We start from the raw sequence: 13,536 nt of genomic DNA, 5'->3' as shown, positions 1-13,536 counted from the left end.
GACTGGGAGAGACCCTTGTCTAAAATCCTAGAGAGCTACTGCCAGTTAGTGTAGGCAGTACTAAGCTAGAAGGGTCAAAGGTCTGACTCACTATAAGGCAGCTTCCCATATTCCCTGCACTGAGCTTCCCATATTCCCTCCACTGAGCTCTCCCGGCATTTTGGGGGTGGACCCTAAGCCAATCCAGCTACAGGTGATGGACCTAACTGAGGCTGCACCAACCATATAATGGTGCAGTGAAAAATAGCATTTTCATTGTGGCTCCCACCTTCTGCCCTGCACAGCACAAGCATCAGGGCTTCAGATATGACAGTGGCTCTAGGCTCCGTTCAGCCCCAAAGCCCCTGGCCAGGAGTTACTATAGCTCCCTAAGATACTAATCCATTTATTACAATACTATAAAGAGATTCACAATAGAAAGATCAAATTTTACATTAAAATTACTTAACATAGGAGGCACTCCAAACAAGAGGACCAATTTATAGCAAATACCTTCATGGTAATCTAAGACAAACCTTCTGCACCGAAGCACAACCTATCTGAATAAAACTACCTGAAGAAATGCATATCCACCCTGCTCTCTAAACTCTTTAATGAAAATTTCACAGCTACCTTAGTCAAATCAGAATGTATTTTTCTGAAACAAGCGCAACCTAAGAGTGCAGGTTATATTTATGGGAACAATACCACTACACAAACCAAATGCCTATTTCAGTAGGATAAAATAATAACTGAAAATAATCCTAAGCATACCCCTCCCCATCTCATTTTAAAACTTCTAAATATGGTTACTTCAAGTGAAGTGAGGGATGGTGAGTGGTTTAACTTTAGGCTCCAAGCATGAAGAAGAGCAGAAAGAGAGGTATCATTGTTTTCAGAGCAAAAGGGGACAACACTATATTCTGCTCTATTCAAATGTGTATACTTAAAAAAAATAATAAGATTTTACCTGTTGAACAAGGCATCTGGAAATTGGGGTCAGTGCTATCCAAAACAGGCAAACAGAACTGAGCACTTGCAGATCCTAGCATAGGGTCCTTATCACTGAGCATGTTCTTCAGCGAATCCTCTAAGACATTTTGACTTGTACTAAAATCCTCACAGACTTCATTCTCCAGGTTGGATCCTAGAAATAGGGCATCATCTAAGTGTTCAGTAGGAATTAAATGATTAAATGTATCAACTATATCCATGAAGGCTCCTGTGTGTCTTTAATCCCTATAGAAAGACAAGAAAAATACCATAAGAAAAATAAACTATGAGTTATAAGTTACCTAAAAAAAAATAACAAATTTGATCTGGCTTATTACTATTTTGTATACCTCCTCAAAAATATTTTTTATTTTATTTTATTTAAATTAGTGTTTTTTTTCAGCAACAGAAACTCGGCAATTTTAGGTTTGGTGAACTTTATATATGGGCCAAATACAGATGTGGTAACCCCAGTCACTGTTTCTCTGTTTCAAGGGAGGGGACAAAATTTACAGATAAGCAAGAATGTGTTCTTCATCCCATCACACAAACAATGTATTTTCTCCCCACTCACTAATTTTGTAAACTTTTTTTGAGTAGCACGGCAAAGAATAGTTGCAAGAGAGGAAAGGGGTTCATAATGCCCATTGCTCTTCCCCTGCAAACCACTCCCCCATCTCTTTTTCTCTCCACCAAGATTCCTAGATAGAGGGTCTGCCACAAAAAATGAGAAAAAGCAGTGGAGAAAGGAATTGTGATGTGCAGGAAAGCAGAAAGGAAGGAATTAAGTATTGTACCTTACACCCACCTGCCACTTCTTCCCTGCAAACTGAAACCCCATTCCCATGTAGCAGAGAGTGACAGCCAGGATTCCCACACTCATATTTGCCACCAGAAGTGTAGATCAGCCCTATGTTATATTAAAAAGTAACGTTATTTACTTTAAAGTAAAGCTAGTTATTGTAAACCGCCCAAAGAGCTTCGGCTATGGGGCGGTGTGTGTGTGTGTGTATATATATATATAAGGATTAATATCTGGATGGTTCTTAAATTACATCTTGCCAAATGAACAGCTAATCTGGGCTCCTGCTGGGAGGAAGGGTGGGATATAAATCAAATAATAAATAAAAATAATAATCTTTTTCAATTCCTACCGAAGTTGACTAAGTTGCATATTAACTTGAAAAGCTACGACCTGAAGGGAGAATCAATACCTCACATGTGTTAAAATCTGCCAATGTAAATGTAACAATCATCTTTCATCCCAAAATGAGGTTAGGGTTTTATTCCTGGTTTAATTAAATTTAATAACTGAAAAATAATATTAAACCTATTATACATTTCAAAAAGTTAAGGGGTAGATTTTGTGAGGCTGTTATCCAAGATAAAACAGTATCACCATGGGCCAGCATACCTCTCCATATATAAGCTACCACATTAAAACAAGTCTAGTTTCAAAATAACCTTTTAATGGAAAGATCTTATTTAAAAATCTATCATTTTATTATGATAGGCAACTGCAATAAATGTGATGAGAGTTGAATTTTATGAGAGTTTTATGTCAGCATACAGAAAATAGCACTATGGAAATGTACAAGAGATGAGTGAACTTTCCCTTATGATCTTAAGATTTAAACAGCCAAACCTTCCACTGTTCGGCAAGTTTTTAGAATATTTAGAGAACAGGTCAGCTGAAATACTCAAAAGGAACAATTGTATGACCACCATGTTTCTGGCAAGTTTTGAAATTGTTGCCTACTGAAAGAAAGCCGTTTCTAATTAGGTAAATTTGATTACTTCAAGTGACAGTTTCCTTTCAATGTGATTGTGCAGTAATCATAACACTGAATGCATAGTCAAAGAACTGGTTGTCCAAATCCATCAATTGTCAGGATTCAATGCCAGTTTAATGACTGTTGCATCTGAACTCTACCAAAAAAACCCTCTGACAGTAAGTCTGATATACCACAAAATGCACTACTACTTCCTACTATGATATTAGCAAGCTGTTTCTGTTCAATCACAATTTTGTAACCAGTACCGGATATTTCATCTTGCCTATTTAAAGGACTACATCCACAAAGCATCATCTGTAATGAACAGTTATCTGAATAGTGCATTACTGTAAAATCTGAAATCAAAGATTTCTTAATGAGCATTTTCTAATTGGCAGCTTTGTGCCTCTCTTATATCAGCTCTTGACTCTGCAGAAGCTGGCTCATTTTGCAAATAGAAGCATTCTGTGTAATTAGTTGATATCTGTAAAAGGGACTCTTTGGCAGACACTCCTACTCCCATATACACTCTTCACCACCAATATCAATCAATCCTAGGGGGAATGGTGAGCCCTAATTGATAAAATATCTGAGCAACCTTCTGGGCTCAAAGAGTTACCAGTGTGCATTGCGTAAACTGGTATGAATGTAAGATATGGTACAGAGAATGGAAAACAAAGATATTATTCTCCACTTCATTTCCAGGTGTTCCAGAACCTCTGCAGAAATCAGCCTGGGAGATTCTAAGACACATACAAAAGCCTTCTGAGGTACATAATCTTCAAGGTTCCATCTGCTAGTTATGCTCCCCTAGTGGAGTAAAACCTGGGTGCTCAAGCTCATATAAAGAAGCTATTTTTCAACCATCCCAGAAAATCACAGCAACTGTAGATAATTCCTACTTTTTTAAAAATGCTGTAAGAACATAGAGTCCTGCTAGTTCAGGTCAAAGGTTTATCTAACCTAGCATCCTGTTTTCCAGAGTGGCCAACCAGATGCCTAAAGGAAGCCCACAAGCAGGACATGAAGACCTCTCTCCCTATTGTTCCTCAGCAACTGGTAGAGGGATGTTGCCTCTGGACCTGGAAGAAGCTTGTATTCAACATCAGTAGCCAGTCTCCATGCAACTGTCTAATCCCCTTTTTAAAGTCATCTATGTTGATGTTATCACCACATTATGCGGTAGCAAATTCCATAGTTTAACTATGTGAACAAGTACCTTATTTTGTTTGTCCTGAATCTCCCACCATTCAGCTTCATTGGATTACCTTAGTTCTAGTATTATGAAAGAGGGAGAAAACCTCTTCTCTATCCACTTTCTCCACATTATACATAACTTTATAAACCTTTATATGTTCCCTCTTGCTTGCATGTTGTAATCTTTCCTCATAAGGAACTTATTCTAACCCCATGATCATTTGGTTTGTTATGAAGTGTGCAGCTTGCATGCAAGCTTATGATTCTCACATGCAATCTGACACTCCATTCCAGGGATCTTTTGATGATGAGACCAGAACACACTCTAGAGTTTGGCACCCCAAGCATCAACACAGACACAAAGGTAACAGACACAAAGCAAATGTATTATATTATTAAGAGGGAATTAGCCTATTGTCTAAAAAGGAAATTAGCATATTTAAACAAAGTCAATAAACAGTACACTTATACCAGGCTCAGCTTAGTAGACCCTAAAACCAGTACCAGAGTTATTCTTTAAAAAATCATTCCTGGATACATATTGGAAAATTAGAATGTGGTCACGGAAACGGGGAGGGGAGAAGGATGTTGGCTGAAGATAGTATTAGAAGGGGAGAGAAATAAGGGAGGTTTCGATAATGATTTTGTGGGGCCTTGGGAAAGGTTTTAAGGCAAGTGTTAGAAGAAAGAAATTAGAAGATTTTGGGGTATGGCAAGGGGAATAAAGAGAGACATTATGAGGTTGAAAATGGAAGATAAGGGAAGGGGAAAGAGAGAGAATGAGTTTGGCCAGCTGATGAGCTTGAATGAGAGAGAGTTTGATGGTTTATTCTGTTAGGCTAGGCTTCAGTGGTAGATGGCTCTTCAACAACAAAAGGGATAGAGGAAAAGTAGAAAAAATAGAAGGGGGGGACCTACAGGAAAGTTCCTGGGCAGAGATGTGAGGTCTCTTGGGTAACCAGAGATTCCTAGCTAGCAAGGTGAAAAGAACCACTTCTTATGCTTGAGTTGGGCTCAATAAAGACTGTAAATCCTGTCTTCTTTTTTAAATTGTCTAAAATGTTTGCAAAATGGTTTCTAGAAAAATCCTATTCTACTGTCCAGGTAAGACAGGGAAACGAGATTAACGTATATTTTGGGCTCAGCTGGCAAGAGCCTTCAGGTTATTGAAAACTATTTGATTAGTAAAGCAAAACTTCCTTCTGTGATGCCAGCTATCATAGCAAAAGCTGGATGTTTTTAGGGGGGCTTCATAATACTTGAGAACTGAAAAAGTTCCAGAAAAGGTAACCTTTTCAAGATGTGGTATCTAGAACTATACACAGTATTCCAGGTGTTGTCACGCTATCAACTTGTATGAAGGCATTATATACTGGTAGCAACTGAATGCTTGATACTCCATGAAGTTTTCATAACCCCCTTTTAAAGCCAGCTAAGTTGGTGGCCATCACGAAATCTTGTGGGCACAAATTCCATAATTAAATTAGGTGTTGTGTGCAGAAGTCATTCTTTTCATCTGTCCTGAATCTTCTACCCTTCAGTTTTATTGAAAGTTGTTGAGTTCTAATATTATGAGAGAGGGAAGATAACCTTCTCTGGCTTGAAGCCCCTTATATAAGCTTTCTGAATCAGGTCATCTATAAATCAGTTATGTCTTCCTTAAGATTCTTTTTCTGTATGGCCAGCATAGAAACACAGGCTACTAACCTCCTAAGAGTAACTGGTTAAAAAAGAGAGACTTCTATCAAGGATTATGGCAGGAGGAGGAACAGACCACTTCCCCGCCCCTGCCAATATGAAGAGATTATTCTGCCTCTGAAGCTAGCCTGGAAACCAAGTGGATTGGCAGAGGAGGAATGGGATGATCTATTCCTTCTGCACCAGCCCTCTCATTCATCCACATGGAATTCCTATGATCCAAGGTGAGTTGTTAAATATAAGGTAGCATGGTAGTTATGTATGTATTTCACATTGCTTTGGGAGCTCATCTTGGTTAAATGAAAAGTAGAATATAATATGAAATAAAATATTTGTGCAGATGGTTACCTATTCCAAGTAAACCACCGTAAGAGATCTTGAGAAACTGTGTTCCATAATTTCAATACAGAACCTATACCAAAACTAAACTGAAAATAGTCTTACCGGCCACATACAATTTTCAGAACATTAGTCTATTTTACAAGAACTGCTAATTGCAAGCCTAGCTCCATCTCTATCAGAATTTCCTTAAAACTTCAAAAAGCTACTCAGAAGCTAAAAATGGCAAGCCTGAGAGACAGGAAAATGGTTTTAAGGAAAAGAGGGAAGCAGAAAAGGGAGGCAAGTGTCAAAAGAAGAGTTTACAGGAAAACTTGCTTATCCATCCCAGGCAAGCACTAAACTGGGTTTTTTATTTATTTATAAAAATATTTATATACTACTACTCATAAAAAAACCAAAGTGGTTTACAACATATATAAATACACAATAAAACCATATAAAATTTAAAATCAGAAATCATTAACTATGGGCATCTGATCCCCTTCCAGAACCTATCATTTAAAAGTCTACTTCAGGAACATGAGGAGCTTGCATTGCTGTCCTTCTTCCAGAAACAAAGAATGTGGTATTTTAGAATACTTCCTTAGCGCATAAATAGTCCAGAAAGACAAAGGTTGGAAATTCCAAGAAGAGTTTAGGGCCTATACTAATCAAGTTCTGTGCAGACATACATTCTTAGAAAACACAACAAAGTTTAGCACATACACTCAAAAGTGTATTACTAAGTCACATACAGAAACCATCTTATTGACTAGCTTTATTATTGTTGCTAGAACAGACTTCTTGACTTCTGCGAAGTTCTTTTGCGCTATGTACAAGACAACCTTTCCAACAAATTAACTGAGCATCCCGACATTTTATAATACATCCAACAAAATTTAGAAATAATGGTATTCCATATATAGCCAACAGATTTCACATAACCTACTGAGCGGGTAGTTGCAAAAACATTTGCTGACTCCCTATGCTCAATTCCTCTCAAAATTACAAATAAAAAAGTACCATAAGATCAAGTACTATGTTATCAGTCGTTCATTTCAGTCATTGTTCAAATTGAAAAATAAGAATGTCCATTCTCATCACAAAGCATGTTACGTTGTCTTAATCAGGCCTGTGGAGTCGGAAGCAATTTTGGGTGGAGTCGGAGTCAGTAGAAATGTACTGACTCCGACTTCAACATAAAATTAATATATTAATATTAATACACTAATATACATTTGCCATTTATGAAGGAGTCGGAGTCGAACAGTAGAAAAAAAGAGGAGTCGGAGTCGAAGGTTTGACAGACCGACTCCACAGCTCTGGTCTTAATATTGCTGTATTTTCATCCATTGCAATGGAAAGATAAGAATGGTGAGAAGAACTTAATAACAGAACCATGGCACAGCTTTTAAAACAATTTAAAGTTCTCAAGCTGTAGTATTTCTACAGCAAAGGTTCCATAAAACATCAAGAGTTTTTTTTGGGGGGGGGGTTAAATTCCACTGTCCATGAACATTATGCCTCTTCAAAATGGATGGTGCCTTTTGTTTGATCATATTTAAGGATTAAAAGCAGATTTCAAAATGTCAAAGATGAATTATGAACATTAAATAAGAATTTTCAAGTGTGGTTCAAAATATTTAAGCCAATATCTCATTTCAGAAACCACCTTTATAGATTCCAAAGTGGAATCTGAAGTAGAATGACATTCATTTGGTCTCACTGAAGGTGTATACATGCATTTCAAGCATTTATCGAGCAGTTTCACACAACAAATACAGACTCTTAAATTATACAGCATGGATTTTTCACATTCCGCCATGTTAAATTGAAAATACCCCCATGTCATTCTGCTGCTTCCCATAAGCTCATTTCAAAACAAAACCTGACGAAGCTTATAGTCCTGAACTCAGAAACGCTTGCTTAACAATCCTCTAAGTTTTCATGTCAATACACAAAACACTCCAAGAGAATCCAGAGTTCAGAGTCTAAAACAAGAGTAAAATAATCCAGACCCCTGTTGGACTTTTTCTGTCAGTGCTCTCATAATTTGTGGAAATTCATTAAAAATCAGCCATGTTCACATAGTACCTGTAATCCTGTTACTGACTTTGTCCAATGCTCTGACCTTCATCTTCTGCTGTTTAAAAAATGCATGGCTGATTTTTACCAAATTCTTCTAAGCTACACAGGCAGTGGATTGGACTGTGAAACACCAACTCAAAGTGTGCTTGCATTTTGACAAATTTGTACAGCAGTATCAGAGAGAAGGTCAGGTCTCCTGCTCCCCTGGTGCATTCACTATAGCTGTCCAATTTATCTGCTTTTTAAAATTTGATAGAAATATCTGTTGGCTATAAGTATGTTCTCAAACCGCAAGGGTTTTTTGCCTATTAGTGAATTTTAACTAAGACACAACAAGTAGAGGAAGTCATGTTTTCATAATTTCAAACAGGATCCATGATTTGTAGAGGACAACAATCTATGAGTAAGATTTGCCTATGTAGATAATACAGAATAGTATAAACTGAGTACCACAAAGTATTTCAACCAACAAGTTTAATTTACAAAATTAAGGAAATCCAATACATTTAAGGTAAACATTTGCTAGCTATAACTTGTTCAGCTATAAAAATGCTGGTCTGCTCTGCCACTGCCCTTTTAAAAAACAAAACACAGCAACCATAAAAGACATTTCAAAACCTCAACCAAATGAAGTTGTGTTCTTTTACATGGAGCAGTTCACCTTGAACCTTAGAACATTTATTTCTATGGTGCTTACTTCAAAGTTAAATTTCTGTATAAACAGGTTTGTTGCCTGGTTTGCTTGTTGCTCATGCACAACAGAATCCTCTACTCTACCTACAATAGCATCTGAACATTTGGGACAATCTACCAAGTCAGAACAACTTTTTAGCAGGCATGTCAAAACTTAAGCATAAGTGGTATATCCACCTATAGTGCTTAGGACTGCAATTAACACCAGGTTTACCAAGTTTCTAGTAGGCTGCAATATATGGCTGGCAGGCCACAAACAGAACAAGGGGCTTACCTGTTCTTACACCTCTCTTAAAGGCTTAAAGAAACTACAGTGCTCACATGAAGCCCCTCATCATAATAACCATCAAGCAGGCAGTCAAATAGTGGAATATAAAGATTTGTGGCTAGATCAACTCAGCCAACTGTGCATTTTCCATATCCCCATAATCTGCTCCCTGCCAAACTACACCAGGCAAATCTGGCGTTGAAACAGTGTACTTCTTCCAAACACAGAGTGAACTGTTTTAATCTTAAAATGTCTAGAAAAGCATTCAAACTTGTATATAGTTCTTAGAAACTGGGGCAGTGTACAGTTATTTATTTCAATCAATTTAAATCCCATTCATTATTTAATTCTCAACACACAAAATAATGGTGTAAAAGCATAACACAATAAAACCAGCAGAATAAAATAGCCATGTTTTTAGAAATACTATAAAAATCACATCTGCTTAAACCCTAGCTATTAAAAGTGTATCCAAGAAATACTGAGACTTGTGCTTCAATGGAACTCTAGGGAAAAGGAGTTCTACAACTGAAAAGCAGCCACTGGGAACACCTCTCTGCATGCACTTATGGCATGAGTATGACACCCAGATGATGTAGTCCAAAAGAGCACTCTAAGCCTACCATAAGATGTACCTTGGGGGAAGCTCCAATGTTATATACTGAGAGAGCAAGAGAACAGAGGGGTGCTCCATATGGAAACAAGCAAGAGACTTTGTGAGGCCACAACAGTGGAACAGAACAGGAAAAAATAGGAATAAATTGCTATGGAACTGGGTAGAGGTATGCAACAGAAGTGAAACAGATCACACAGAAGTAGTATCAAAGAAAATCAGGAATTCTTATCCAGAACAATCTTAGCCTAAAATGACATGGTAGTTATAAGGATACTCTGGAAATTAACTGCAAGCCAAACAAATATGCCTGCATCCCCTACTGCTGCATAATTTGTACATGATTTCAGTGGCATGGCTATATTTTGGCAACACTTTCTAATACTGTATTTTTTCCTTCCTGAATCAAAGTACTTACTCCAATGTAGCCCATTAAAAATACTACAGAATAAGCAACTTAAGAAGAGAGGTTGCAAAACAAAAATAACAAAAAAACCAACATTATCAACACATCTCTGGCCTATTCAGAGATCACAAAATACACAACAAGCGCTACTGATGTACTGAGCAGTTTTTGCAGCAGTAACATTTCTCACACTTGACTACCATTATCACAATATATTTAATATTCTCATGTTTTAATTCTTGAGAGGCTTCCCCTTCTGGCCGCAAACCACACAAGGAGATTTCAAATTAACACTTACAATATGGAACTAAGGCTTTGCTAAATCCTAAAGAACGCAGTAGAACTTCTCAGCAAACATAGAGAGGATAGGGCTGTTAAGAACTTAATATGTGGTGGTTAGAGAGCCAGTGTGGTATAGTGGTTAGAGCAGCCTTTCCCAACCGGTGTGCCTCCAGATGTTGTTGGACCACAACTTCCATCAGCCTCAGCCAGCATTGCCAATGGCTGAGGCTGATGGGAGTTGTGGTCCAACAACATCTGGAGGCACACCAGTTGGGAAAGGCTGGGTTAGTGTTGGACTACGACCTGGGAGACCATGGTTCGAATCCCCACACAGCCATGAAGCTCACTGGGTAACCCTGGGCCAGTCACTGCCTCTCAGCCTCAGAGGAAGGCAATGGTAAACCACGTCTTAATACCGCTTACCATGAAAACCCTATTTATAGGGTTGCCATAAGTCAGAATCAACTTGAAGGCAGTCCATTTCCATTTTCCATAATGACATATATAGTCAATTATTTGTAGCATTTGATCATGGGGTATGGCAACCATTCCCACATTCCCGCAATGGCTCAGAAATCAGAGGAAGTTGACCAGGGAGAAGATGGGGGGGGGGGATAAGAGTTCAACAACTTTATGACAACAAGGCTACAGACAAATCAGTTTTCCATATTATTAGAGCCACCCCAGAGTATGTTTCAAGCATCCTTAGGAATCTTAATCTGAAAGTATCCATAATTTGGCAATATTAACACAGAAGACCAACTACATCATGAGCAAGTGTGAAAAATATTGTAAAGCCAGTCTGAAAATTGCTATTACACTACAAAAGTATCTATTATATTTTGCGACAGATTTCTAAATGTCTGAGCAATTCTTAAACTTATGCTTGAAAAGTATAAAACCTAACCAATATTGTGAAGGTGCTAAATACGTACACGTTTATTGCATGTTTCAAACTGAAGGGCAAAGAATACTCAGGATCCAATCAGTAAGAAACATCAGTGACTACATCAAGATTTGTTGGGGGAGTTTATCTGCAGATGGAGAAAGGGAATCAACATGCTGGACAGGATGTCACAAATGCAAAAACAATCAGGACAGAACGTGTAAGTAGGTGAGAAGGAAAAGCTAGACTTGGTAAATGTAATAAAGATCAGATAGTGTTACTGTCTGAACACTGAGCACTTGAGAAAGTGCAGAAGGTTTTGGAACAAGGCAAAGGTATGGATGTATACTTAGGAGCATTCAATGCCAAGTAGTCATCCACCAAAATATTAAATTACACACCACCAACATGCAACGCACAAAAAGGTGAGTTATTATTTCCACCTTTTCAATGCATTATTATGTGTAAAATGAAATAAAATAATCCAGGTCAGTGGCTGCACAGTAGAGGCCCTGAAGTTATTCCAGGCCAATTAATGCAAGCATGTACAAGCATGCTGACATAGAACTATCACCAGACCAATGATGATTGAGAAACTGACCCTCAGATCCTATGCACCAGGGATGGGGAACCTGTGGCCCTCCAGATTTTGCTGGACTACAATTCCCATCATCGCTGAACATTGACCATGGTGACTATGGCTGAAATTAGATCACAAATCCTCCATCCCTACAATACACCCTTACCTGGGAGTAAGTCGTAGGAGCTCAAAGGGGTTTACTTCTTACAACACATTTCTGTGCCACAGGATGTTTTAGTGGTTTAATCTGTCCTATTGTGTCTTGCGGACTTTTAAAGCTGTTTCAACGGGAGATAACGCTTCTATCTACAGTGGTATGACCACTTCGAACTTATTTTGTCCATCGCCCCAATATCTAAATCATGAAAGGCAGTTTACAAATAGTTTAACAAACAGCAGTCTGTATACCACCTTGCAATATTTTGTAAGAAAGCACAGTTTATAGATATTTAAATAACAACAACATGCTATAAGACTGAAATCCTAAAACACTTACCAAGAAGAAAGTCCCATTGAACTCACTTGGACTTACTGGTGAATAAACAACTTTGGTTAAAGGCTGCACTGTTAAGGGCTGAACGAGATGGGGAAAACTATCACAGGGGTCAATGGAAATTCCACAGGGGAGGTGAGAAGCATTAAGTGGGTTTGGAGTAAGAGGACTAATAGGAAGTGGCCACCATGGAGTGCAGAACCTCCAAGTGATCATGAGGACGGATCCTAACTCAAAGGGAAGCCTGCTAGAAAATAGAACGCCAAGGAGCGCCAGTAGGGGGCGCACGAGGGAAGGGAAGGGGTCATGAGAAGACGCCAGAAAGAGAGAGGAAGACTGCTTATAGTAGAGTATGGGGGTGGGGAGAGAGAGGAAGCCAAGACCCGTATGATGGGGGTTCGGGCGGAGGCTCGTTTGGGGGGGTGAAAGAGTGACACGCACTGGTTTCGATATGTCCACTACTATAGAAATACGGTCAACCCCCAAAACTTGTCACCTAGGCCGCGCTCCCACACACATATACCCCACTGCCCAAAGATTATAATATTTACCTGCTTTGGCCAGGGGCGCGCTCTCCCTCGCTCGGCCGGCTACTGGTTTCCTTTTTTTTTTTTTTACCTCCCCCTTCCTCCCTTCTCTTACGTCCCTCTTCTTGCTCCGCAACCCCAGGCCGGGGAGGGGAAAAGAGAAGGAGGAGGGAGGAAAGGAAGGCAGCCTTGCGGAAGTGGAAGGGCACGAGGGGAGGGAGTTGGAAGTGGGCGGAGATAGAACTGGTGGCTGTTACTGCTTGGCTGGCTGAAGGAAACACGTCCGGGTTCCTTCTCCCCCCCTTCCCCACCCCCTACCCCGGTCAGCAGGTGGTCTCTCTCGCTCGTGGCCGGCCGCGTGCCCACGCTCGGCTCTAAGCGCGCTCACTGGTAAGCGGCAGCATGAGCGGCGGGAGAGACTGGCAGTCGAGTGAGTGTCGGAAGCCAAGCTCACGTGACAGCGCTGTTTACTCTGTGCGTGGTTGTGTATGCGCATGCGTTGTGGCCCCGACACCTCCCCTCCCCCCAGCAATCCGTTTCTGAGCGTGGGCCGTGTTCACCCTCATTTATGTCAGAGTCCTGTTGACAGGCACTCCTGAATTAGTTATAGTGTCTTCGTCTCGCGCTACCAGTTACGACTCTCCTCACAGGCAAGGGAAAAACTGAGACTGCAACATCTACGGTGCAACCCTATACGTGTCTACTCAGAAGTAAATCCTATTAGGTCCAATGGGATT

The 13,536-nt window shown here is 39.5% G+C and overlaps 1 protein-coding gene across 9 annotated transcripts in view; it reads right to left on the bottom strand.

Annotated features, from left to right (window-relative positions):
- Nucleotides 1-13,239, bottom strand: part of PHF3 (PHD finger protein 3) — a 73,683-nt gene extending 60,444 nt beyond the window's left edge. For 3 of the 9 annotated variants that reach the window (XM_061623056.1, XM_061623054.1, XM_061623059.1), the window contains exon 1: nucleotides 950-1,039. Coding sequence is in view for 2 of the 9 variants with exons in the window: in XM_061623052.1 (XP_061479036.1) it covers nucleotides 950-1,193 (244 nt within the window). In the remaining 7 variants the exon portion in view is untranslated. Of the gene's footprint in view, nucleotides 1-949; nucleotides 1,219-12,823 lie in introns of those variants that run through there. The other 6 variants (XM_061623052.1, XM_061623053.1, XM_061623057.1 and 3 more) reach the window with 4 other exon arrangements.
- Nucleotides 13,240-13,536: the final 297 nt, after the last annotated feature.

This window comes from Rhineura floridana, chromosome 4 (genome assembly GCF_030035675.1).
Source record: "Rhineura floridana isolate rRhiFlo1 chromosome 4, rRhiFlo1.hap2, whole genome shotgun sequence".
Lineage (NCBI taxonomy): Eukaryota > Metazoa > Chordata > Lepidosauria > Squamata > Rhineuridae > Rhineura > Rhineura floridana.
This window is presented reverse-complemented; position numbering and strand designations above follow the sequence as displayed.